This window comes from Mus pahari, chromosome 2 (genome assembly GCF_900095145.1).
Source record: "Mus pahari chromosome 2, PAHARI_EIJ_v1.1, whole genome shotgun sequence".
Taxonomy (NCBI): domain Eukaryota; kingdom Metazoa; phylum Chordata; class Mammalia; order Rodentia; family Muridae; genus Mus; species Mus pahari.
This window is the reverse complement of record NC_034591.1, coordinates 135,725,672-135,749,726: the sequence shown is the minus strand read 5'-3', so window position 1 is coordinate 135,749,726 and position 24,055 is coordinate 135,725,672. Positions and strand designations below refer to the sequence as shown.

The following is a 24,055-nucleotide window of genomic DNA, read 5'->3' as shown; positions in this document are numbered from 1 at the left end:
ATAACCCAGCATTCAAGTTGCAGATACATCCAGGACTCAGGGATGCAACACAGCATCCATGGTCTATCCATGCATTATGGGAGGTTTACACATGTATCCCATCTCCCATTGTGTGTGTACTTCAGGAGGCCTGTCAGCTCTTAGTGAAACCTGCCTATGGGCCTATAGACCTTCCCCCTGGGTGTGTGTGAGGGGGAGTGAGGGGCGGAAAGAGAGCCCTCGAACTCTGACCTCCAGAGACAGAGAAAGTCAATGGTGAACCCTTAGGATCTGAGGTCCTCTGGGCCTCTGCCTCATTCCCCTGGGACCTCCTTGCCGGAGGTCCTGGCAGCCATGGAGTCTCTATTGTGTGCTTCAAAAGCAGTGATAGAAAAAGTTGATGACCACGGTTGTGAAGACCAAGATGGTGGCAGCATTGTTGAGCTTGTTTAAATGCCTCTGGTTTTCTACCTCATTCAGGTTCAGCATGGCTGTGGATACAAGGAGATCGGGGTGAGTGGTAGTGGATGGCGGGTGGGTACGGGTCCATCTAGCAGGGACAAAGCCTGGGGCTTCCCTCTCCCCACCCATGAATTTGGAGACAACCTGGCTTTGGTGACCTACCAGGAAGAGATGAAGTCACTGGACTGAAGTGTGTTTGAGTCTTCTAACACATGAAACATCTACATGATGGTTCATAGAATGGATACTGGGAGCAAAAACATCGTCTACAAGGGAAGGTGTGCTTCCAATACAATGGACACAAGAAACTGTCACTAGCTAGTAAGGTCAGTCATTTATCAGCTGCCGAGGAGTGCCCACTCATGGGATATGAGGAGATAGGACATGGGGTGCCCTTAGTGTAGGATCTGTTACTAGGCGTAGAGGTGTAACACCTCTGTTAGCAGGTGGCTGGCAAGTTTTACAGGCGATGCAGGGACCTTTCCTACCACAAGGGGGCGCCAAGGCAGAAAGCCTGACTCCAGGCTGGGCTCCTTACCGATGAATACAAGAAGAAGGCCAATGACCACTTACAGGAGCAGAGAGACAATGATGAAGGTGACGAGGGTGGAGTAGAACAGCGCAAATGGCCCTTGCTGCAGCACTGTTTTCAGCCGTGAGGCATTGGATATAAAGAGCGCCACGTCCGGCATGCTCTCTGCCACACTTTTCTTGGTAGCATAAAGATTCAGGTGGATACGCAGGTTCCCTTCGGGTATGGAGTGCCTGTGCTGAAAGAGGAGAATCTGGTAAAGGGGCTGGGCGGGGCTGGGAAGAAGACGGGTTGTAATACCCTTCCCAAAGGCGCTGAAATGTCCTCTTGGGTTACAGTGACAGCCTCCCTGCTCAGCTTATGACCTGAAACCAATGAAAGTTGGGAGGATGAGGAGGGGAGTAGTGGATAAACTGTTGGTTGAATGGATTGGTGGGATGGACCGCTAAGCTCTGAATTAACTAATGCAACATGATGGTATCTGTTTCGCTATCGCCATACACTGTCACATCGTCAGATGAGGACAACAGAAGGAGATCTGAGACCCGGCTGAAATGGAAAAGACACTTCCTCCAGAGTGTCCAGTCCCACCTTAGCCAGTACCTGGGTCAGGAGTCCTAGAGCTTCCTTCCCACTCCGGCATGTACCAGACGGTGGGCTATTAGATAACACGTCTACACAGCAACGCATATTAGTTGAAAGGTCTTAACTGTGAGATTTGTTTGGGAAGACTAGAGATGTAGCTCAGTGTATAGTGCTTCCCAGCACGCCCCGGGCTATAGTTTCAATTCCTGCCATTGCTGAAATAAATTAATATTTTAAATTATTTTAAAATAGTTTGGTTTGTTTTTGTTTTTCAAGGCAGAGTGTCTCTGTATAGCCTTGACTGTCCTAGATCTCCCTTTGTAGATGAGGCTGGCCTCGAACTCAGAGATTCGCCTGCCTCACCCTAACCCTAAGTGATGGGATTAAAGGCATACACCCCCACTGCCCTGCTAAATAAAATTACTTTTGAGATATAAAAGCAAGTTCTTGTTCTCACTAATTCTAATATCCCAGAGGGGGCGCTGCAAGACCTCTGTAGTCACTCAAGAGTGCTTGGGGCAGATGGAGCTAGAAGAGGCAGAAGCAGGAAGACTCTAAGTGATGTGGGCTCCCGGGGCGTGGTGATGGCCCCCTGTAATCCTAGAATAGGAAGGCAGGGGTGAGAGAGGAGCAGGTATTTGAGGCCAGCCTGAGCTACACAAGACCCTGTCTCAAAACACAAGGGCCAGTGAGGTGGCTCAAGGAGTAAAAGTGCCTGCTGTCGGTCTCCAGGGTGTGGTGTGGGTGGGCCGTGGGTACAGAGATGGCTGAGTGGGTGGATGGAGAGATGTAGGTAAACTGTGGGCGGGTAGGTGTATGGACTGGGATGGATGGGTGGGTGGGTGAATGAGAGAAACAAGTTTCTGGGAGTTTGGGTGTCTCTTCTACTCAGCATGACTCTGGTAAGTTCTCCACATCCCTTCACATCTTCACAAAGCTCAGGTAGTTTATACCTAGGCCTTTTTGAGGGGGAGAAGCCTGTTTAATCAGAAGCTTTGGGCTTTAAAGGAAGCCAGCTGTGGTAGCTAACATCTGAAATCACAGAACTTGAAAAGCAGAGACAGGACAATCACCACGAATATAAGGCCAGCCTGGGTTAATCGTGTCTCAGAATAGATGGGACTGGCTAGATGGCTCAACAGGCACTCCTGCTCGCTGCCCAAACCTGAGGACCTGAGCTCGATGCATGGAACTGGAGGTGAAAGGAGGAACCCACATCCTGACACCCACACATGTGCCATGGCATGTGTGATGGACACACAATAGTGGTAAATGGAAAATTTAAAATAGACAGTAATAAGTATACCCAAGATACCCTAACAGTCGATTTGGAGTTGAACATGGTGGCTCATGTGTAGGCTTTCTTGAAATTATTATTTGTTTTGGGTTTTTTTTTCTGTATATATTTAAAGGCAGGATCTCATTTATAGTCCAGGCACAGTTCAAATTCGCCACCTTTTGGCCTCAGTCTCTGAGCTGAAGTGTGCACTCTAGCTTTAGGTCAGATAGGAATGCAGAGGAGATGGGGAAGTCAGGTGTGCACCCTGGCTAGGGGATGCGACTGGAGATCACAGGGACTCCTTATTAAATGAAGATGGAGCATGCCCTCCAGGAAGAAGTGAGGCTGGGTGATGTAGAAGAGGCAGTCACCACTCTCCCCTGTTCTCCACCCGCTGTGATACAGGCTACTCACATCGGGCCCTGGTCACCAGGTATTGTTCATGACCATCAGAATCAGACTGGAGGCTCTATGCTGTGGTCCAGTTGGTAGGATGTTTACCAAGCATCCATAGAGCCCTGGATTTGATTCCCCAGGGCAACACAAGTGGCTGCTGGTGACACATATTTGTAATCCTAATAATTACAGACGAGGGGTCTTGACTGCTGTGTCTTCTCTGCCAGTTAAAGAATTGAAAGGCAAGACAAGCCTTGAGCACCACGGGGAGCAGGGGAGACATCTCAACCATCACAGACAGCGGCAGACAGAATCTCAGTTGAAGAAAGTTGTTTATTTAAGGTGAAGAAACACACACACAAAGCAGGCACACAGAGAAAGAGATTCCCACCCCAAAAGCAAAGTGGGGCTAAAAGGAAAAGAAAAAATAAATCCAGTCTCTTCTTGGTTTTTTTTTGTTTGTTTGTTTGGTTTTTTGTTTGTTTGTTTTTCAAGACAGGGTTTCTCTGTATAGCCTAGGCTGTCCTGGAACTCACTCTGTAGACCAGGCTGGCCTAGAAATCAGAAATCCGCCTGCCTCTGCCTCCACCATGGGTTATATTCTAATCCTTCTCTCTGCCAGCTGCCACTTTGTGAATACAAAACTAGTACAAAACTAGTGCTGGGATTAAAGGCGTGTGCCACCACGCGTCCGGCATCCAGTCTCTTCTTGAGAGCTGCAGGTTTTAAATTCACTAAAAAGTTTTCCTCCTAGCCGGGCAGGCAAGACAGCCAGGGCTATATAGAGAAACCCTGTCTTGGGGGAAAAAAAAAGTTTTCCTTCTCTAAAACTTCCCTAATTTAGGGTTGGTCAGTTTAAAGAAAGAAAGAATTGCCAGCAACTGTTGAGTAGCCTGTGCCAATCTGGTTTTGAACTGGTTGAGCCAGTCCATCAGCAGGTGGCCTGTTGGAGGAGAAAGGGCCCTAAGAGTCCCTAAGAGTCCCTGGTAGGCAGGCAGTGGAGAAGAGGGGATGTCCCAGGGACTCACTCCTAGTCTCTCACTAGCATTCTCCAGCGGAAGAGAGAGACAGGAGGAGGATCAAGTGAAGCTTGGGGAGCTGCAAGGGTGAAGCCCTGAGTTCGGACTGTCACCCTCAGGTGGCAGCCAGGCACTGGGGAGCAGAGATGGGTGGGTTCTGGGGTCGGCAGTCAATCAAGTCAGTCTGGGAACACCGAGTTCGGTGAGAGACCTCTCAAAGTGAAGAGTGATTGTAGAAAACACCCAGCTTTGAACTCTGACCTCCACAAGGAGTTAAATAGCACCCTGCACATAACTGTGAGAAAACAAGTTAATAAAGTCCTGGGGCAAGGGAAGGCCTCTCAGAACCCCTGAGCTACAACAGCGACCCCCCACCTCCTTGGATTGCTGGCTTCTGTTTTCAGGGGAGGAGGCGGAAGCCTTGGTTTCTGCTGACAGCAGGCTCCTCTCTCCCTCTTTGTGGGCTGTGATCTTCTAGTGAGGAGATTAGCTTTGTAGGCCAGGCTGACAACCTTGTATCAAGAACTAAAACCTAGAAGCCAACTGGGGAAGGACCAGGGAAACCCCAGGGCTGTCAGGCTGTGCTCGGAGCTGATTCAAAGTTAGAAGTCCTTGACAAATGGATGTCTTAATTGTAAAGTACTTTACAAAATTCATGTTTATAGACTGATAAAGTCAATTCGAGTCCCCAGAATTAAAAAAATGAAAATGAAAAATGAACTCCAGAGGTGTAGATGTGCTTCTAACTGTTAAGAGCACGTGCTGTGCTGCTCTTGCAGACGGCATAGGTTTGGTAGACAGCCAACCCAGGCGGCTCTCAGCCACCTCTAACTTCAGATCCAGGGGGATCTAGCACCCTCTTCCAGACTTCATGGGAACCTGCAGCAGCACACAGCACAGACAGACAGACCATTCAGTCACATTATAACACACACACACACACACACACACACACACACACATTTTACTTTGGAGACAAAGTCTCACTAACTTGGAACTAGTTACATAGGCCTCAAACTCACAGAAATCAGCTTGCTTCTGCCTCTGTGGTGCTGGGATTGAAGGTATGGGCCACCATGCCCTGGCAATCCTAAAAAAATAAAATACAATAAAATAAAATCCTAGAGAGTAAAGAAAAAGTCTGCTATACAAGTCTGAGGCCACTCTGGGCTTATATGTCCAGCCTCCTCATGAGTCAGACTAGGGTTCAGAGCCTAGAGGATGATGGGAAAGAGAGCTGTAGACATAGATGGGATGGGCTAGTCGGGTCTTTCTCTGAGCTTCCCCCCCCCCAACTAGATTTTTCTAGGGTCTGTCTTGCAGCTAGTGCTGAGGCTGAGGAGGTGGTGGCAGTGTGTGTGTGTGTGTGTGTGTGTGTGTGTGTGTGTATACCTGTTGGACCTGGGAAGCCACACCCCTTACCCACAACCTTTAGATATGACTTACAAAAGTCATGGATCTCACCGGGCGTGGTGGTGCACGCCTTTAATCCCAGCACTTGGGAGGCAGAGGCAGGCGGATTTCTGAGTTCAAGGCCAGCCTAGGCTATACAGAGAAACCTGGTCTGGAAAAACCAAAAAAAAAAAAAAAAAAAAAGCCATGGATCAAAGGCCAATGGTTACATCCGACCCAAGGCTGTAGGCTACGGTCCTGGCTCATTTGATTAAGGCCTGTTCAGAATCACTCTGAAAACACCAACAGATGGCTCACTTGATAGCATTTTCCTATGGGCTGCCCCCCAATCGCCCAACCCCCCACCTTTGAGCTGTTTCCCACCTCCTCTCAAGCCCTTCCTTACCATCCTTCAGGACTTTGCCCCTCCTTCCGAAAGCAGCTCACACCTGGTTCAAGAGTTGATAGCCTGGCTACCCCTAAAACCTTTCCGGGCAGAGCCTTAACTCAAACCTCTAGCCAGGTGTTTAACTTTGGCTGTAGGTGGGGCGTGGGGGACTAAGGAGCCCTGGAAGAGCAGGAGACGCTGGGAAACATCATTCCAAATCTCTACAAAAAAGTGTCCATCTCAACTTTAATCCCCCCCCCTCTCTCTCTCATGCTTGCCTGTGTGTGTGTGTGTGTGTGTGTGTGCGCGCGCGCGCGCGTGTGTGTGTGTGTGTGTGTGTGTGTGTGTGTGTGTGTGTACACGCGCGCGCGTTATCAGGCCTTCACACATGCACACTGTATGCACACTGTTCATTCTGCTACTGAGTCCCACCTCCAGCCTCTCTACCTTTTGGTGCTGTTGCTTTAAGAGGCTGCTTCACAGAGGATGTGGAGGATGTAGGATAACTTGGGTTTAGAAGGTGTAGGCCTCTCGGAATTCAGGTCTCGCTTTCATTTTGCTTGAAGCTATGCTACGCTCCCGAAGGCCAGTTCTCCTGTGTCCACAGGGTGGCGTGCGAGGTCCAAAGAAGCTGCCTGGGAACTGGGTGTCAGAGTGATGGTTCAGTCCCAAGGAAGGGCCCCGCCACCACGTGACAGGCCAGAATTGTGGAACCTGAAGACCGGAGCCTGAACACACAAGTGGATAGCCTACACACCGCTGGCAAGGGACAGTTTAAGAAAGCCAGTGCTGGCTGAACCTGGTGGTATGGCCCGTCACGTCGGCATACGGGAGGCAGAGGCAGGAGGCTTTTGAGTTTAAGACCATCCTGGGCCAACAGAATGATAGCAAACCAAAACAAAGGAACAGGAAGCTGGGTCAGAGGGGGATGATGGGGGGGGGGGATCCCCAGGGGGGACAGCAGTAGACCTGCAGCCTGGGAGGGAGGTGTGCTCAGAGGGAGGGGCCGCGAGACTCGGGAGGAAACTGCTTTAATCTCGTTGGATCTTTGCAAGTGAGGAAAAGAGATTCCCTACCCCCTACCGGCTGTAACTCCCCTAACCCCCTACCCCCACCCCCGTGACCTGCTGGGACTGAGAATGAAATCTGCTGTCCTAAACCAGTGCTTCTCAGCCTTCTTAATGCTGTGAGCCTTTGTATTAACTGTATTAGTTGCTCATGTTGTGGTGACCCCCAACCATAAAATTATTTTCATTGCTACTTATAACTGCAATTTTTGCTCTTATGAATCATAATGTAAATATCTATGTTTTCCAATACAGGGGCCTCGACCCACAGGATTGAGAACCACTTACTGCCCTAACTCCTGCATTATAGCATCCTTCTCCCTGGCCCCAAGTCTACTAGAAACTCCATCAGGGACCTGGCTAAGTGAGGGTCATGGGATTGCGGCAGGGTGGTGCCTTAGAAGATCTGGCCCTTTAAGGCCCAAGCCCTGGCGGGTCAGAACAAAGGCCCGGGAATGTGGGCTGGATCAGGGAGCAGAGCCATTCAGCATGAGTCATTCTTGTTTCATGGAGTCAGAATCCCTGGCTCCTACTTGCCTTGGCCTCTCCCATGGGCCAAGGGACAGCATCCAGGGCCCCCGAATGCAGAGCTCGTACCAAGGGGCTGGAAGCTCAAACCCTGCTAAGGAGGCGGTTCGTGATCTTGGGTTCCTGGCTTTGGGGCTCAGTTCTCCCCCAGAGCATGGGTGCTCAGTTTCATATCTATACAATGGGAGGAAAAACCAGGTCTCTGGAGGAGATGGGCTGTGGGGAGGCAGAATGAGTCTTCCTCCCTAGAAGTTAGGGCGGAGTCCAGGATTGTGAGATCTATCTCACAAGGATCATCTCTCAGAGTCTTACCCGGGGCCGGGACCTGCTCTCCTTTATTCTATACACTCACTCAGTAACAGAGGGACACTGAGTCTGAGGTCGGGGTCAGGGAGACCCTGTTCAAGGTGTAACAGCCCTGGAGAGTCCTGCCAGCCGGGGATGCCTGGGAAACTAAAGGCAGCTGTAGTAGGTGTAAGTCGGAGGGGCAGGGGTTATGCTGAGGGAATCCTAGAGGTCCATTCTGGGGCCCAGAGTACCTTCAGGACTAAGGTATGTGGGTTCTGTGATTGGGGTGGGTAGGTAGGGGGTGAGCACATCAAAGACCTAATTCCCTGCTCTTGCCTCACCTCCCCCATTCCAGTCTGCAGTCCCCGTAGCCCTCCTGCCAGGCCCCACCCAACCCCAAGCCTGGGGATCCCATCCCTTCAAGTCAGCTCCTTCATTCAGCCCTTCATCTTTGTTGTTGTGTATTTTTGCTTCTTTACACAATTCAGGCAAACAGGAAGGGACTGGCTCTTTTAATAGAACAGTAAACATATTGTCACATTGTCTATTGACATTCTGGTTATCAGGGACCTTGATGTCCACCGTCTCATCCTGCTTTTTCTTAGAAATGAGATTACATGGATGCTGTCTCGTGGTGTGTGTGTGTGTGTGTGTGTGTGTGTGTGTGTGTGTGTGATGGAAGTTAGATGAAATTGTTCTACCAAGAGGCAAAAAAAGACCCAGCTGAAGATGGAGGCCTGGTCTCTTCTCTGATGTGTCAAGCTAGTGTGTGAGCAGGCCAGCAGCTCTCCCAACCCCGTCCTTGTCTGTGCTGAGTTCTTTTTAGCAGAGCCATTGAAGAAAGAGGAGGCTCCCTTCTCTGGGTGGAGAGTCTCAGGCTTGAGACTATCTGCTGAGAGGAATTAAGGCCAGGCAGCTATGGGGCCAGGCCAGGCTAGACACAGTGAATCACTTTGCCCCATACAGCCCCAGGCACTGGTGACCTTTGGATGAGTCACTCCTGTCAGTTTTGAGAAAAGCCATGCAGGCAGTCCTTCTGTGTGTCAGCTCAAACCCAGGCTACACAGAGAGTAGGACAAATGATGACCTTTCAGTTGGCCTCGGAGTAGTAGGCCACCTAGGGATTCCAAGAGCACCTGGAAAATTGGCAACAAGTCCCCAGCTTCCAGAGGCTGATTTCCCACCCTAGGAAAGGGTGGAGTCCAGCCTAGAGTGCTTGTTTAAATGGTAACCTCAGGAAAATTATTCTATTAATAGGTTTGAAGTAGGTGTTGGGATGTTCTGTTGCCCTATCAGAGTCCAGCTTGGGAAGGTGATGGGCCTGCCCCACTGTGTTGCACACATGCTGGAGCCCGTGTAGGCCCAATATACTGTGTGGCTGTGTAGCTCCAACACCCTGGAACCATGTAGCTCATGATTATGGAGGACATATCTGGCATCTGGCAACAGCGTTAAATACAGGACATGAGTCAGCTTAGTCCTCACTTGGCCCTGCAAAGGAGATGAGAGCATCAGCATGTATTGTGCAGAATGCAAAGAGCCCGAGGAACTCACTGAAAACCACACAGTAGAGTGCCCTTCTCTCTGTACTGGAGTCTGCATCTTAACCCCTCCCCTACAATGTCCCAGAAGCTAAAACATGCTTAGGATCTAATGACGAACATATGAACAACGCAGGGTGGCACATGTCTGTAATCCCAGCACTCAGGAGACTGAGATAGGAGGAAAACGAGGACAACCTGGGAAAGAAACAAAACATAGAACCCTAAGGATGAACTACATGGCAGTAGTGAGATGAAGGAAGGTAATCCTATAGTCTGGTCAGGGCACACTGCTCAATGGAAGTCTAGCCCTCAGCCTCAGGGAAGCTTGCTTCAGACTTGCCTGAGTCTTCCAGGCCCGTGTCCCCAACCCCTGCACTGCTGTGGGTGGAGAAGACACAGGTTTGCCTTGGATTCAAAATGTTAAAAGGGAACAGAAGCATCTGGGAGAACTGGTCGACCTCAGCTACTTCTGCTGTGAGAAGGGAACATCTGTCCTGTTTGCTGTGTGCAGCTGGGGCTTAAGCTCCCTTGTAGAATGCTTGTCTTGTAGTATTCATGAGGTCTTGGGTTTTGATCATCAGCATCCAAGTGGAGGGAGGAAGGAGGGGAAGCAGGCCCTTGAGAAATACTGAACATATATAAGACAAGCAGACAATCCCAAACTCAGGATTATACTCCTATATGTGGCCCTACAGGCATTTCAATAATCTCTTCTGACTCAGGGCCTGTCCCAGCCCAACTTTTGGTGTAGGCACCATTTAGCTTTCCCACAAGCCCCAGAGACTTGTAATGCCTCTCTCTACTCCTTGGGCTGCCTTTGTCCACACCCAAGGCATGCCATACCACACCAGTCTCCCAAGAAAGGAAATGTTCACCCATGCCCAATGACACTGTGTATCCAGGGTCCCTGCTCCTGCCCTTGGCCTGCAGCCTTCTGCCTTCTGGGCTGCTCATCTCTCCAGCCTGTCTCCTACTCTCTTCTCCCCACCCTCCCCATGGGGCGGGCTAACAGCTAACCGTTTGGAAGGCTCTGCCTGTGCCCGGAGCAGGATGCAGAGACGCAATGGCACACATTAGTCACCGTTCCCTGAACATACTCCACCCTTCTTGCCTGTTCTGGAGGTCCATCTGCACGATGCCCCTGGCGGAAGTGTCCTCTCTCTACAAGACCCCTTCCCTGGGTACAGGCTCTGCTCCCGTCTGTGCTGGCCTTTGGCCTTCTTTAGGTCTCTAGATGGCTCTGTCTTCTGCAGTCTTCCCTGCCCCTTTGGCCACGGTCTCACTGCATAGCCCTGCTGGTCTTGAACTTAGGTTGTCCCACCATGCCCAAGCACTGTCGCCACTCTCTAGATCCTCTCTTGCATATTATATTCTTGGGTTGCACAATCCCCCGAGCTCAGGGCCTTGCTGTGTTGTTCGGTGCTAGGATGCTGGAGAAGGAACTTAAGTGTTTCAAATTCACAGTGCTCTCCCACAAATTTATTAAAGAAAAGAGATTTAGGGTGTGGTATCGCTTCCGGAACAGGGGAGTGGCTTGGGATGTCTGTTGGAAAACCTGCTCCACCCCCAAGGACTGTCTATTTCTCTCCTGGACTGTAATCCTCACGTAGGGCTGACTGGCCTGGTGCAATCACTGCCTTCAGGCCAAACCCCACAAAAGGGCAGACTCCTGCAGCTCTCTGTTTGGGGCAGCTCCATGCCGCCACTGTGCCCGCCCTTGGCCTTGCCCTTAAAAATCAACAGCTTCTAATCCGCGGTAGGGCGGGGTGTCTTTTGCGTGTTATTCTGGTGATAATCCCTGAAAGCGCCTCCAGCCTTGGATTCATCCTCACTGGGAGGCTCCAGTTCTTGCCCCAGTCCCCAGGCCTGGGCCTAGACGGTGCAACATTAAAGATGAGGGGCGTGGCCTTCGGGGTGGGGGAGGGCTGCGGGGCTGGGGTTGTCCGGCAGGGGAGGCCAGGAAACTGCTCAAAGAGGCTCAGGTTAGCTCAGCCCCTCCCCGGCCGGAATCTGAGTCTTCCGAAGCCCAAGTGAGAATTACCGGTGCCAATAGGGTTGGTCCTCCTCCATGAGAGGAGGCAGAATGTGCAGGGAGGCTGCGAGGGAGGGCCTGCGTGGGAGAACGCGGCGGGGCCTGCTTACTCTTTGCAGGGAGCTCGCCCATTTCCCCTGCAAACAGAATGTGGCCAGTGGCCTTTAGGGAAGACTACTCAGAGTGCAGTTAACCGTGGACTTACCACACACAAACTGCCCAAGGATCTATCTGTTCCCCACCCCCACACCCCTCCAGTGCTCACCCCAGACCAGAGCACTTTCTGGGTCAGAGCACTTTGCTCTGAAGGTTTCCAGCGCCATTTGGCACATAGCTCTAGAGCCCACTTTGGCTCTGGAGTTTCCCCCAAAGCAATATTCTCCAGGTCCACCCAGCCCACCTCCGCTGCTCCACTGCTCTGTGGAGCCTCCTTTAAGAGCCAAGTAAAAGAGTTAACACGGAAAGAGTAACAGTCAAAGACAATGCTGCCTGCCGGGTACAGCTCTTATAATGGAACTAGTTCCAAGTTTATAAGTGAAGGGACCGAAGTTCCAAGAAATTGGCTGCCCAAAGCCGTCAGATCTGAAGGGCTGTGTGCGCATATGGAAGTCCTTAGGCAGGAGCTCTTTCTTGAATACGGTTCTCAACCCGTGTGGATTTGATGTGGAAGCAGCAGCAGCTGCTGCGGGGTGCACACGGTAATGAAGGTGCTGGGCCAGGGGCGTGGCTTGGTGACTGACCACTTCCCTTTCACACGTAGGCTGGAGCCCCAACAGGGGCGGGGGATGGGTAGGCAGGTTCTCTGATTTCATGGCTGAATCAGACACTCATGAGAGATGCGCGGGCATGAGGCACCCTGCCCTATCCCTGGCGGCCCTGGAAGTCTCTTTCTGAGCACCTCTGCTGGCCAGTTTCGTGTTGATTTTGCCTTTTAATTATTTTAATAGCACCCTCTGCTCCCCGGAAACCAAGGGTCAGAACAGTTCCGGTGAGGTTGCCCAGGATCACCCAGCTTTTAAGTATTAGAGTTCCTGGGATTTGGGACCTGGGTCGCTAAGCCAGCCTTCACAAGCCCTAAAAGCCCACCCAGAATTATGGCTCACACCCTCAATCCCAGTTCTCAGGAAGCTGAGGTAAGAGGATTGTTTAAGGCTAGCCTGGGCTACACAGGATGTTCCAGTTCGACCTTGCTTCAAAAACTAACCAAAAAGGACCCTCAAAAGACCAGTCTAAAGAATTTTAATGTAGTATTTCTAGGTTTTCCCACAGAAAAGCCAATGAAACAAAGCCCAGATTTCATTTTATCCCGGCAGCCAGAATGGGTGGCACTTTCTCTCCCCTATACCATTATAGGCACAGTGTTGCCTGATCTCAGAGAGCCCCTGAGGCCCCTTTCTTTTTATCCTCTCAGCCACACCAGAGCTGAGGCGTCGATCGTGCTGAAGGGCTCTGCCACCTCAGTACATCTGAGCCACTGGATTTCTCCAAACTGTAATGGAGAACCTAAATCCTGAGAGCAGTCCAAATGAAGAATAAAAAATAAGCAGAGAAAGAAGGAAGGAAAGAAAGAAGAGAGGAAGACAGAGAGAGAGAGAGAGAGAGAGAGAGAGAGAGAGAGAGAGAGAGAGAGAGAGAGAGAAATGCCTTTGTCTCCAAACAACCACAAACCCAGAAGTTAGTTCTGAAGCCGAAAATCAACATTGTACACCACGACAAGAATGAGTTTGGCATCCCCACTAGAGCATACATTTCAAAAGTCGAGAATTCTTGCTTGGAATGCAATGCAATTAGAACAAGAAGTACTGACGGTTTCCGGCTGTAGTCCAGGTGAGAAGACCCCCCCCCCCCCAGCAGGCCATGGTATCTGCCAGCTAGATGGGAAAAGGGGAAGGTGCTGAATTTCCCACCCCACCCAGCCTGGAGTGAGCACGCCAAGATGCCCGCCTGTTCAGTCCAGTCCAACAAACACATCTCCAGCTCCTCCTATCAGACATCTAGGATGTAGTGAAGTCCCCTGCCTGCCACACAGTTCTGCTCTCCTGTTCTCCTAAAACGGCAAGGGTTAGCAGGGAATAAAGTGTCTAAAGTGGGGAAGCCGGGAGATAAAATGACCCTTGGTGCCACCCCAATGGGTGCTGCGGTGACTGTGGACTTTGTCTCGCTCAGTGCTGCAGCACCTCACCTGACAGGGCAAATGAACGAAAGGGCCTAACGGATGGAAGAGGGGCTGTGTCCCAGACCCCCTTCAGTGGAGCATCTTACTTACTGTACTGCAGTATCCTTGGTCCTGGCCATAGGTGAAATAGACTATAGAGGGAATAAACAAGAGAGGATGCTGGGAGCACAGAGTCCCCAGGTAACAGCAATCCTGAGGGGGGCCCTTTGACTGGCCTGCCCGCATGAGTCAGGGCTGTGCTCATTTGGGACCCTGACCCAGATGAGATGCTTTGTTTGCACCCAGCCCTCATTTCTTCCTCGCCCAGCGGGTGCAGCTGGAGACCTCACATGGTGGTGGTGGGGGGCACCACTCTCTCTTCTGTTCTCAGGCTTCCAGTGATGCTGTGAGATGCGAGGACACAGTCCCTGAGCCCACCCTGCACTCTGCAGCGCCTCTGATGCAGACAAAGCTGAAGAAAACCCGAGGGGGAATGAGCAAGCCAGCGATGGCAAAGTTCTGTGTGGAGCCAGGGGGTCTGACAACCCCTAACAACACCGGAAACAGCCCAGCATCAGGCCCCGGCAGACTGGCAGATTCTCTGTCTTTCTCCAGTCGTGGGGACCAAGATAAAAACTTGTGCATAGGAGGAGGCAACCCCTCCCACCTCTGAACTGAGCTCCATCCCCAGCCCAGTCCTACAGCTGAGCTTTTTTTTTTGGAGACTGTCTCAAGTGGCCTTTCAGTAGCTGAGGATGACCTTGAACTCCTATCCTCCTGCCTCCACCTTGCAAGTGCTGGGTGCATTCACCATGACTGTTACCTGGATGGCCTTGAATTCTTTCTTCCACCTCCTGGGGAACTGGAATTATAGGCATGTACTTCCATGTCTGACCTGACCATGACCTCTTTTTAAAAATATATATATATGTGTGTGTGTGTGTGTGTGTGTGTGTGTGTGTGTATCAGTTTGCATTCATGTATGTCTATGTACCAAGTACATGCTCAGTGTCTACAGAAGCCAGAAGGGGGCATCAGATTCCCTGCAACTGGAGTTACAGATGTTTATGAGTCAACATGTGGATGCTAGGAAATGAACCTGAGTCCTCTGGAAGGGGCATTGAATGTGGGTCACAGGATTGACCTCAGATCAGCTGGCTCAAGTGACAAGAGCTTTCACCTGCTTATCTGTCTTGCCCCTCTCCAATACCCTTGCTGACTCGATGCTATTGTGTTTATTTGTTTCTTCTTTCTTTGTTTCTTTCCTTTTGGGTTTCTCGGTGTAGCCCTGGCTGTCCTGGAACTCACTCTGTAGACCAGGCTGGCCTCAAACTCAGAAATCTGCCTGCCTCTGCCTCTCAAGTGCTGGGATTAAAGGCGTGCGCCACCACACCTGGTGTATTATGTTCTTTCAAATTCTTCACATGCACCCACCCATTCATCTTTCATTGAAACCCTCTGAGGGGATCTTAGTTTGAGAGATTAGCTTGCCTAAGGTCTCACAGCTGAGAGGCAGAAGAGTCGAGACTTGAATCCGGGTCTGTCCTAGGTCAGAGTTCCCCCCCCCTAACCTTTGTGCTACTCTGCTCATCTTCCCCTCACTGGCATTGTCCTGGCCCCAAGCTTTTCTGAAGCCCAAGGCAGTGCCTCAGGGTAAGGGAGTCAGATGTCAACCTTGCTTGCCCTCACCTTCTAAAAATACTAAGGAAGCAAGAGCCCTGCTTGTCACCACACAACTATCCAGTTGATCCCTGTACGGTCCCTGTCTGCCACCTAGCACCTGCTCCCTCAAGCCTTCTGCTTGACAGCTGCCTCCATCATTGCACAGCTTTGCTGTAAGACCAAGGCCAGCTTTGCCCAAGAGAACTCGGGAGCACCGGGCAAGCCCAGCTCCTGGGTTGGACTTGACGGCACCACGGCAGGTTTAGGCTTACAGTGAGAGCCAGCCCTTCTTTGGCCAGGGTTTTGTTTTCATGTGTTATGTCCTGCTAGCTTGTTTGGAGTTTGAACCCTAGCCCATCTGAAAGCAGTGGACATTCAAGACACATGAGTTGGGACTCAGCACCACCCCCTTAGTTGCCATGTGACTTGGGACCTCTGTTAGTTACCTGGTAAAAAGGGGGTACTAATATTTCAAAGAGTGGTGGTGTCATCCTATTTATAAACATATTTATATACATATATAAGTCTGATAGGATATGAATTGAACTATAACAGTCTCATCTCTAGGTTATACCTAGGATAAATTCTTTTTTAAAATATGAGTACACCATTGCTCTCGTCAGACACACCAGAAGAGGGCAACAGATCCCATTACAGATGGTTGTGAGCCACCATGTGGTTGTTGGGAACTGGATTCAGGACCTCTAGAAGAGCAGTCAGTGCTCTTAACCACTGAGCCATCTCTCTAGCCTCTCTCCCCACACTGTTTTTTAAGATTTATTTATTTATTATATGTAAGTACACCGTTGCTGTCTTCAGACACACCAGAAGAGGGCAACAGATCCCATTACAGATGGTTGTGAGCCACCATGTGGTTGTTGGGAACTGGATTCAGGACCTCTAGAAGAGCAGTCAGTGCTCTTAACCACTGAGCCATCTCTCTAGCCTCTCTCCCCACACTGTTTTTTAAGATTTATTTATTTATTATATGTAAGTACACCGTTGCTGTCTTCAGACACACCAGAAGAGGGCAACAGATCCCATTACAGATGGTTGTGAGCCACCATGTGGTTGCTGGGATTCAAACTCAGGACCTTCGGAAGAGCAGTCAATGCTCTTAACCGCTGAGCCATCTTTCCAGCTCAATTTTATTATTTCATGTGTATAAGTGTTTGCCTCAATGCACATCTATGCACCACATGTGTATCTGGTACCTTCAGAGACCAGAAGGGGCACTGGATGCTCTGGAACTTGGGTTTCAGACTGCTGGGAGGCACCATGTGAGTGCTGGGAATTGACCCCAGGGTCCTGGGAAAGACTGGTTAAGAGTTCTTAACCACTGAGCTACCTCTCCAGCCCCCATCGACAGATTCCTTTATTCCTTTTCTTTCTCTGTTTGTTGGTTTGCTTATTGACTGGTATTGAGAATTGTACCTCGTGTGTACTGGACACATGCTCTGCCGAGCTCCCATATTGTATTACATGGTTACTGTTCTTGTTGACCAAATGCCTGGTAAGGAGCAACTTAAATGAGGAGGACTGTGTCCTGGCTAACAGTTTCCACGGCAGGGAAAGCTTGGCATCTGGATGGTGGGACAGCTGTCCGCATTGTGTTCACACTCAGAAAGGAGATGGATGCAGGTACCCGGCTTTCATCAGAGACCCAAGTCAGCTGTCAAGTAAGAGGCCCAAGGGAGCAGGTGCTAGGTGGCAGACAGGGACCGTACAGGGGGCAACTGGATAGCTGTGTGGTGACAAGCAGGGTTCATGCTTCCTCTATATTTTTAGAAGGTGAGGGCAAGCAAGTTTGACATCTGTCTCCTTACCCTGGGGCATTACTCTGGGCTGCTGGACCTAAGGTGGTGCTGCTGGCATTTGAGGTGGGCCTCTTCTACTCTGTTAAACCTTTCCAGGTAACACGGTCACGGCTGTGGTAGTGGGTTTCCATGACAATTGTTTGTTTGTTTGTTTGTTTGTTTATTATGTATACAGCGTTCTACCTGCATGTACTCCACCTACAGGCCAGAAGAGGGCACCAGATCTGATTATAGATGGTTGTGAACCACCATGTAGTTGCTGGGAATTGAACTCAGGATCTCTGGAGGTGCACCAGTGCCCTTAACCACTGAGCCATCTCTCCAGCCCCTATGACAATTTTATATCCAGTCAAGTTGACAGTTAAGACATATCATACATACTTTTTCCTTTTTCTTCAGAGTGGGTTATTTATTTATTTATGTGTGGATGGGGCAATTACAAATCGGCTTTCCAGGGATGACTTTCTTCTTTCTACCACGTGGGTCTCAGGGGTCCCACTCAGGTGATTAGGCTCGACAGCGCGTGCCTTTACTCAGTGAGCCATCTTGCTAGCCTGATGTTTTGTTTTGTTTTTAAGTGTTAAAAAAAAAAAAAAAAGTCATGGGGTCTGGAGAGATGGCTCAAAGGTTAAGAGCATTGGCTTCTCAACCAGAGGACCCTGATTCAATTCCCAGCACCCACATGGCAGCTCACAACTGTCTGCAACTCAAGTTCCACCAGATCTGACACCCCAACACCGACCTACAGGAGAGCAAAACAAAAGGTGCCAGACATGGGGCTGCTCCTATAGCTCCTGGGTGATCACTTATCTAATGTATTTGACTCCAGGAATATAGCACACACATGAAATATCCTGCCTTAGGAGGCAGAGACAGGAGGACCGTGGGTTTGAGAATAGCCTGGGTTACAACATGAAACCCTGTCCCCTAAAAGGGGGAGAGGGGGAGAAAGGGCACTAAACGAAGTGTGAGGTCACTCTTGGGGCTGCCTGCCTGAGCAGGTCCAGAGAAGCCAAGAACCGGAGAGAAGGGTTAGGGGTCTCCGACAAAGAGGACCATGGGCCCTGGGGAAAACAGTGTCCACGTCGTTATTCCCGAACTGGCCTAAAGTTGTTCTCTAAACAGTGAGATCCCCAGCTTAGCCTAGGTGTTCATTTTGGAGTGAATGGAGATTCCCCCCTCTTAGTCCATGGTGCCAGCAGGGATCATTTCTCAAGAGCCAGGATTAAGGAGCAGTAAAAGGCACAAATTCAGACAGCTTCAGAGGTGGAAGCAGGAGGAGAAATCGCTGCTTTTCACTAGGAAGAACTAACCCCATTTCAAGGCATTCAGTTTCAAACTGTGGGCACTTTCCCACAAAGTGGGTACAATGGCGTATGGCTCTCGGCCTGTGTCCAACCTTGTTATTCTATAAACGAGGAACCAGCTACACAGTGAGGAAACCTTCCACTGTCACGTAGCAGGTGTGCTGAAACCAGAGCTCACGTTTCCATAGCATCCACCAAATATCCCACCCCCACCCCCAGGGCAGGCCTGTAAGGCTTGGCAGGAAACAGCCCTCTGCAGGAATCTTTCACCTCCATGACTGTGTTCTCAGTGAGGAGTCACTTTTGACCCCTGTGGGACTCCATTCCTTGGCTCTAGAAGTGTGGAAAGGCATTCAGATCTGCATGGAAGGGACCTACTTGTCCCTCTTCTAAGCCCTTACTTACACTGCATGCAGATGGTAGACCTGCCTACAAAGGAGGGGCCCCATAGCAAAGGGAAACTGTCATCATAACCTGTCCCAGGGGCCAGAGCCCTCCCAGGAGACTCTGTGTCAGGGTAGTGGCATAAGTTCTGGCCTGGATCAAGAGCAAAACTAGAGTGAGTCAGGGGTCAGAATTGTATAACCAGGTGAGGCTGCATGCCCTGACATCCGTCTGGTGGATATCTCTCTCTCTCTCTCTCTCTCTCTCTCTCTCTCTCTCTCTCTCTCTCTCTCTCTCTCTGTGTGTGTGTGGTGGTGGTGTGGGGGGGTGTCATGTGGCAGTAGCTGGTGGCAGAACCCTGGGAATGCAGATACACTGAAGCCACCACAAAGCCCCCAGAGACAGAACAATCCCAGTTAAATTAGCAACAGAAAGCGTACAGTGTCAAACGTGTGGACTGCTCAGAAAAGGGTATTTGCACATGAGTAATCTTACAGACTCACAGTCACCTGGGAACTGGGGCCAGGATGCGTTTAAGGATAAGCGAAGCCAGCGACCTTTGTAGAATGAAGTCATGCTTAGGACTATCTGGCCAGTCATATCTGGAACCAAAAGGAGAAGCCGCTGGGTTTTTCAGCTCTGTTATTTTGAGAACTGGTCTCTCATGGTCGCTTTCCATCTCCTTATCCTTCCTCTTCCTGTTTGGGAGCAACCAAGCCAGCTCTCCAACCTTGGACCTCTGTAGTTAAGGGCTCAACATGTCACAGGCATGGAATACATAATTGTAGGCTACAAATTGCTTCCCCCTTCCCACTGTTTGGGATACTTTCAACACCCTTTGGACTCCCACCAAGTAGGTACTTCCTTCCTCAAAGAAGGCCTCTCCCTCCACGGAAGCTTCTGAAGGCTCCCACACTGTAGCTTCCAGTCAGTGCTTTCCTGCAGTGCCACCGGCCACTCGGTGGCAGGGAAAGCCTTACGAGGCATGGGAGGGACAGCTCACCATTCTGGATTTGGTTGGTTTGTTTTCTTTCTGAGAGTTTCAAGATGGATCCCAGTCTGGCCCCAAACTCTCCATCCCCTGTCTCAGCTTCCAGCACTTGAAAAACTGCTCTGCCCACTCTTTGGACCTGAGACTGAGACTCTGAGGGGCCAGTTCGCTCAGAGAGCCTCAAAGATGCCTTTCCTATGCTTCCACATGATGTGTGTGTGGGCTGGCCTCTCAGGGACTGGGTCGGTGCTGGTGTGTGTGTGTGTGTGTGTGTGTGTGTGTGTGTGTGTTGGTTCTAGTCTGTGAAAAGTCAAACTTACATATAAGATTGTGAAATAGGAAAGGAAGGGAAGAACCCCAGAGGGCCAGGTGCTGATGGTGTACCCTTTAATCCCAGCACTCAGAAGGCAGAGGCAGGCAGATCTCTGTGAGTTTGATGCCAGCCTGGTCTACAGAGCAAGTTTCAGGCCAGCCAGGGAGGACTACACAGAAACACCACATCCCAGAAAACAGACAAAATAATAATAATAATAATAACAATAATAACCCCCAAAAGATGGCCATTGTCTTTATTAATAGTCCTTGCTCTTTTAGGTGTTGAAATTAAAAAATCTTCCCCCAACAGATTTTTGTTTTGTTTTGTTTTTTCGAGACAAGGTTTCTCTGTGTAGCCTTGGCTGTCCTGGAACTCACTTTGTAGACTAGGCTGTCCTCAAACTCAGAAATCCGCCAGCCTCTGCCTCCCGAGTGCTGGGATTAAAGGCGTGCACTACCACGCCCAGCTCCCCCAACAGATTCTTAAAAGTACCAGTGCACTATGGAAATATTTTTTTAATCTTAGAATGAAGAAAACTTTGTAAGTGTGGCATGAAACCCATAAGCCTTAAATGATCTTGTTTGTTTCTTTGTTTGTTTTTGAAACGGGAGCATACTTTGTAGCCCAAGCTAGGCTAGAGCTCAGTATGTAGCCCAGGTTGGCCTCAGCTCAGTAGTAGGATTACAAGGATGTACTATCACACTTGCCTTCAACAGCAACAACAATATATATACTTTTTTCCTTTTGAAAGGAGACCTCGGGCTGGTGAGATGGCTCAGTGGGTAAGAGCACCTGACTGCTCTTCTGAAGGTCTGGAGTTCAAATCCCAGCAACCACATGGCGGCTCATAACCATCTGTAACAAGATCTGACTCCCTCTTCTGGAGTGTCTGAAGACAGCTACAGTGTACTTACATATAATAAATAAATAAATCTTTAAAAAAAATAAAAGAAAAAGAAAGGAGACCTTACTACATCGCTTAGGAGGTTCTTGAATTCCTGGATTTGAATGATCCTCCTGGCTCAGCCTCTTAAGTAGCTTGGGCTACAGGAATGTGCCGCTGTACCTGGATAAGACCAATAAGTGTCACTGGAAAAAAATTAAAACTATTTGAACACAGTTGTTGCGTGGCAAACTCTGTGTAGACCATGAGCTCATTTTGTTCCACAATAATCCCATAAGGCTCCAAAAAGATAGCTCATCAACAAGAGCTCATCTTATAAAGCACGAGGACCTGAGTTTGAATCCCTCGCCCTTGCAAATCCCAGCACCGGGGAGGCAGAGGCAGGCGGATTTCTGAGTTCGAGGCCAGCCTGGTCTACAAAGTGAGGTCCAGGACAGCCGGGACTACACAGAGAAACCCTGTCTCGAAAAACCAAAAAAAAAGAAAGAAAAAAGAAACCCCCCAGCATGGTTTCATGTGCCTGAACAGTAGTAGCTCTGTGGGGTGGAGGGTGGAGTGTGGACAGAAACGGGCAGATTCCCAGAGTTCACTGGCCAGCCAGAGAGTAAGCTTCCGATTCATGGGGATATGCTATCTTAAGTCAATAAGATGGAGCCGGGCGTGGTGGTGCACGCCTTTAATCCCAGCACTTGGGAGGCCAGCCTGGTCTACAAAGTGAGTTCCAGGACGCCAGGGCTATACAGAGAAACCCTGTCTCGAAAAACAAAAAAAAAAAAAAAAAAAAAAAAGTCAATAAGATGGAAAGTCATAACAGAAGACATCTGGTGTCCTCTCCTAGCCTCTATATACACACACACACATACACACACACACACACACACACACACACCACACACACGAACATCCATGAGGTATGTATTGCCTTCACTCTCAGTTTGTAGACAAAGGCCTAAACTGGTAATTAATTCCTCTGTCAAGTTATCAAGCAGTTAGCCATCTGATCTGTTTGGGCTGTACCTCACAGAAGACTGGCTGGAGTGCCACTCAGGGCCATAGCACAGCTCTGCTTGTCGTACACCATGATTCCATACCCAGCAGCCCTTCCCCACCCTAAAGTCAGAAGACGATGACAAGTGTGAGACACAACAGCACACAGGTTAAATGTGGGTGTGTGGCAGGCACAACCTGGCTGCTTTCCCTGCTGTGTACTGAGGTCTTAAAGAGAGTCTAATAAAGAAAATCGGGGAAGGGCTGGGGGTGATGGCTCCCTGGTAAGCACTTACTGCTCTTCCGGTGGTCCTGAGTTCCCTTCCCAGCACCTATGTCCGGTAGCTTATACCACCTGTAATTCCAGCTCCGGGGCATCCGAAGATGTTGGCCTCTGTAAGAATCCACACTCACCCGGACATACCCACACGTGATATACACACACACACACACACACACACACATATATAACCTAAAAGAATATAAAAATATCACACGCCTTTAATCCCAGCACTCGGGAGGCAGAGGCAGGCGGATTTCTGAGTTCGAGGCCAGCCTGGTCTACAGAGTGAGTTCCAGGACAGCCAGGGCTATACAGAGAAACCCTGTCTCGGAAAAACAAAAAACAAAAACAAAAACAAAAAACAACAAACAAAAACAAAAACAAAAACAAAACCTAGAGACTACGAAGCAAAAAAAAAAAAGCATCATGTATGTCTGTATAAATGCACATGTATGGGTCTGCATGTGTTCTAGTCTGCTCGAAGAGCTTTCAAGAGATGCTAATCATGTGGGTGAATCTGGGGCTAAACAAGAATCCTTTGCAGGAATGTTCCAAAATTACCACGTGCCTTCCTTCTATGGGCAGGCAATTTGACAATGATCTATTAAAATGTAAAAATTTGGGCCAGTGAGATGTCTTAGCAGGTAGGGGTGTTTGCTACCAAGCCTGGTGACCACGTGGTAGAAGAAGAGAGCCAACTCCTAAAAGTTGTCCTTCTGACTTTCGTAGGTGCACAAGGGCATGTACTCCCCTCAATCCCCTGCAACACACACACACACACACACACACACACACACACATGCCTTAGCCTCCTGAGTGCTGGATTTGCGGGTGTGAGTCACCACATCTGGTGAGGATCTGCTTAAAAAGAAATATAGAAAAAAAAGACCCCCTAGGAATGGGGTGTAGATACAGGAAGACATCAAAAATTGATTTAGTTGAAAGAGTCCTTAGAAATATGATGCTATGATCCTATACTGGTAATAGCTAAGTGACACAGAGGCTGAGAGATGGGTCAGCTAAGAGTACTTGATGCAAAAAAAAAAAAAAAAAAAAGAGTACTTGATGCTCTGAGTTCGAGGCCAGCCTGGTCTACAGCCTGAGTTCCAGGACAGCCAGGACGACACAGAGAAACTGTGTCTTCAAACAAACAAACAAACGAGCAATAACAAAAAGAGTGCTGATGCTCGTGGGAAAGACCCACTCTTGGTTCCCGGCTGTCCAAATATTTTCTGTAATGGCTTGTCTGAATCCATGAGTGTGGAAGGAGCCTGCACATTAAGGAAAGCGAGGATGAATAGCCCATAGCAGACAGACATGGAAGACTAAAGCAAGCTAGGTGGCAAGGCATGAGAAGCACTCCTTGCGAGAGACGTGCACTATATTTACAGAAGAACTGCATTTCCTCCAGCATTTTATTCCAGAAGAACTGTATTTCCAGAGACACTATATTTCCCCCAACATTGTGGAGTGAACCTAGAGTCTCTCACACACTCTGTTACTGTATCCCCATCCTCTTATTTTACACACACACACACACACACACACACACACACACACACACACACGTGCATGCACACCTCCTTATTATAAGACAAGGTTGCGCTAAGTCACCCATTCTGGCCTTGCACTTACCCTGTGCCCAATGGGTGTTGAATTAGTGATCTTCCTGCCTCAGCCTCCTCAGTGGCTATTATCAGCCTATCTGATCACACAGTGTTTTTTTTTTTTTTTTTTTTTTTTTTTTTTTAAAGATTT

The 24,055-nt window shown here is 49.4% G+C and overlaps 1 protein-coding gene across 1 annotated transcript in view; it reads right to left on the bottom strand.

Moving 5' to 3' along the window:
* Positions 1 to 293: 293 nt before the first annotated feature.
* Positions 294 to 24,055, bottom strand: part of Ninj2 (ninjurin 2) — a 137,477-nt gene continuing 113,715 nt past the window's right edge. The window contains 3 exon segments of the mRNA XM_021191252.1: positions 294 to 368; positions 370 to 470; positions 980 to 1,248. Coding sequence (XP_021046911.1) covers positions 294 to 368; positions 370 to 470; positions 980 to 1,248 — 445 coding nt within the window.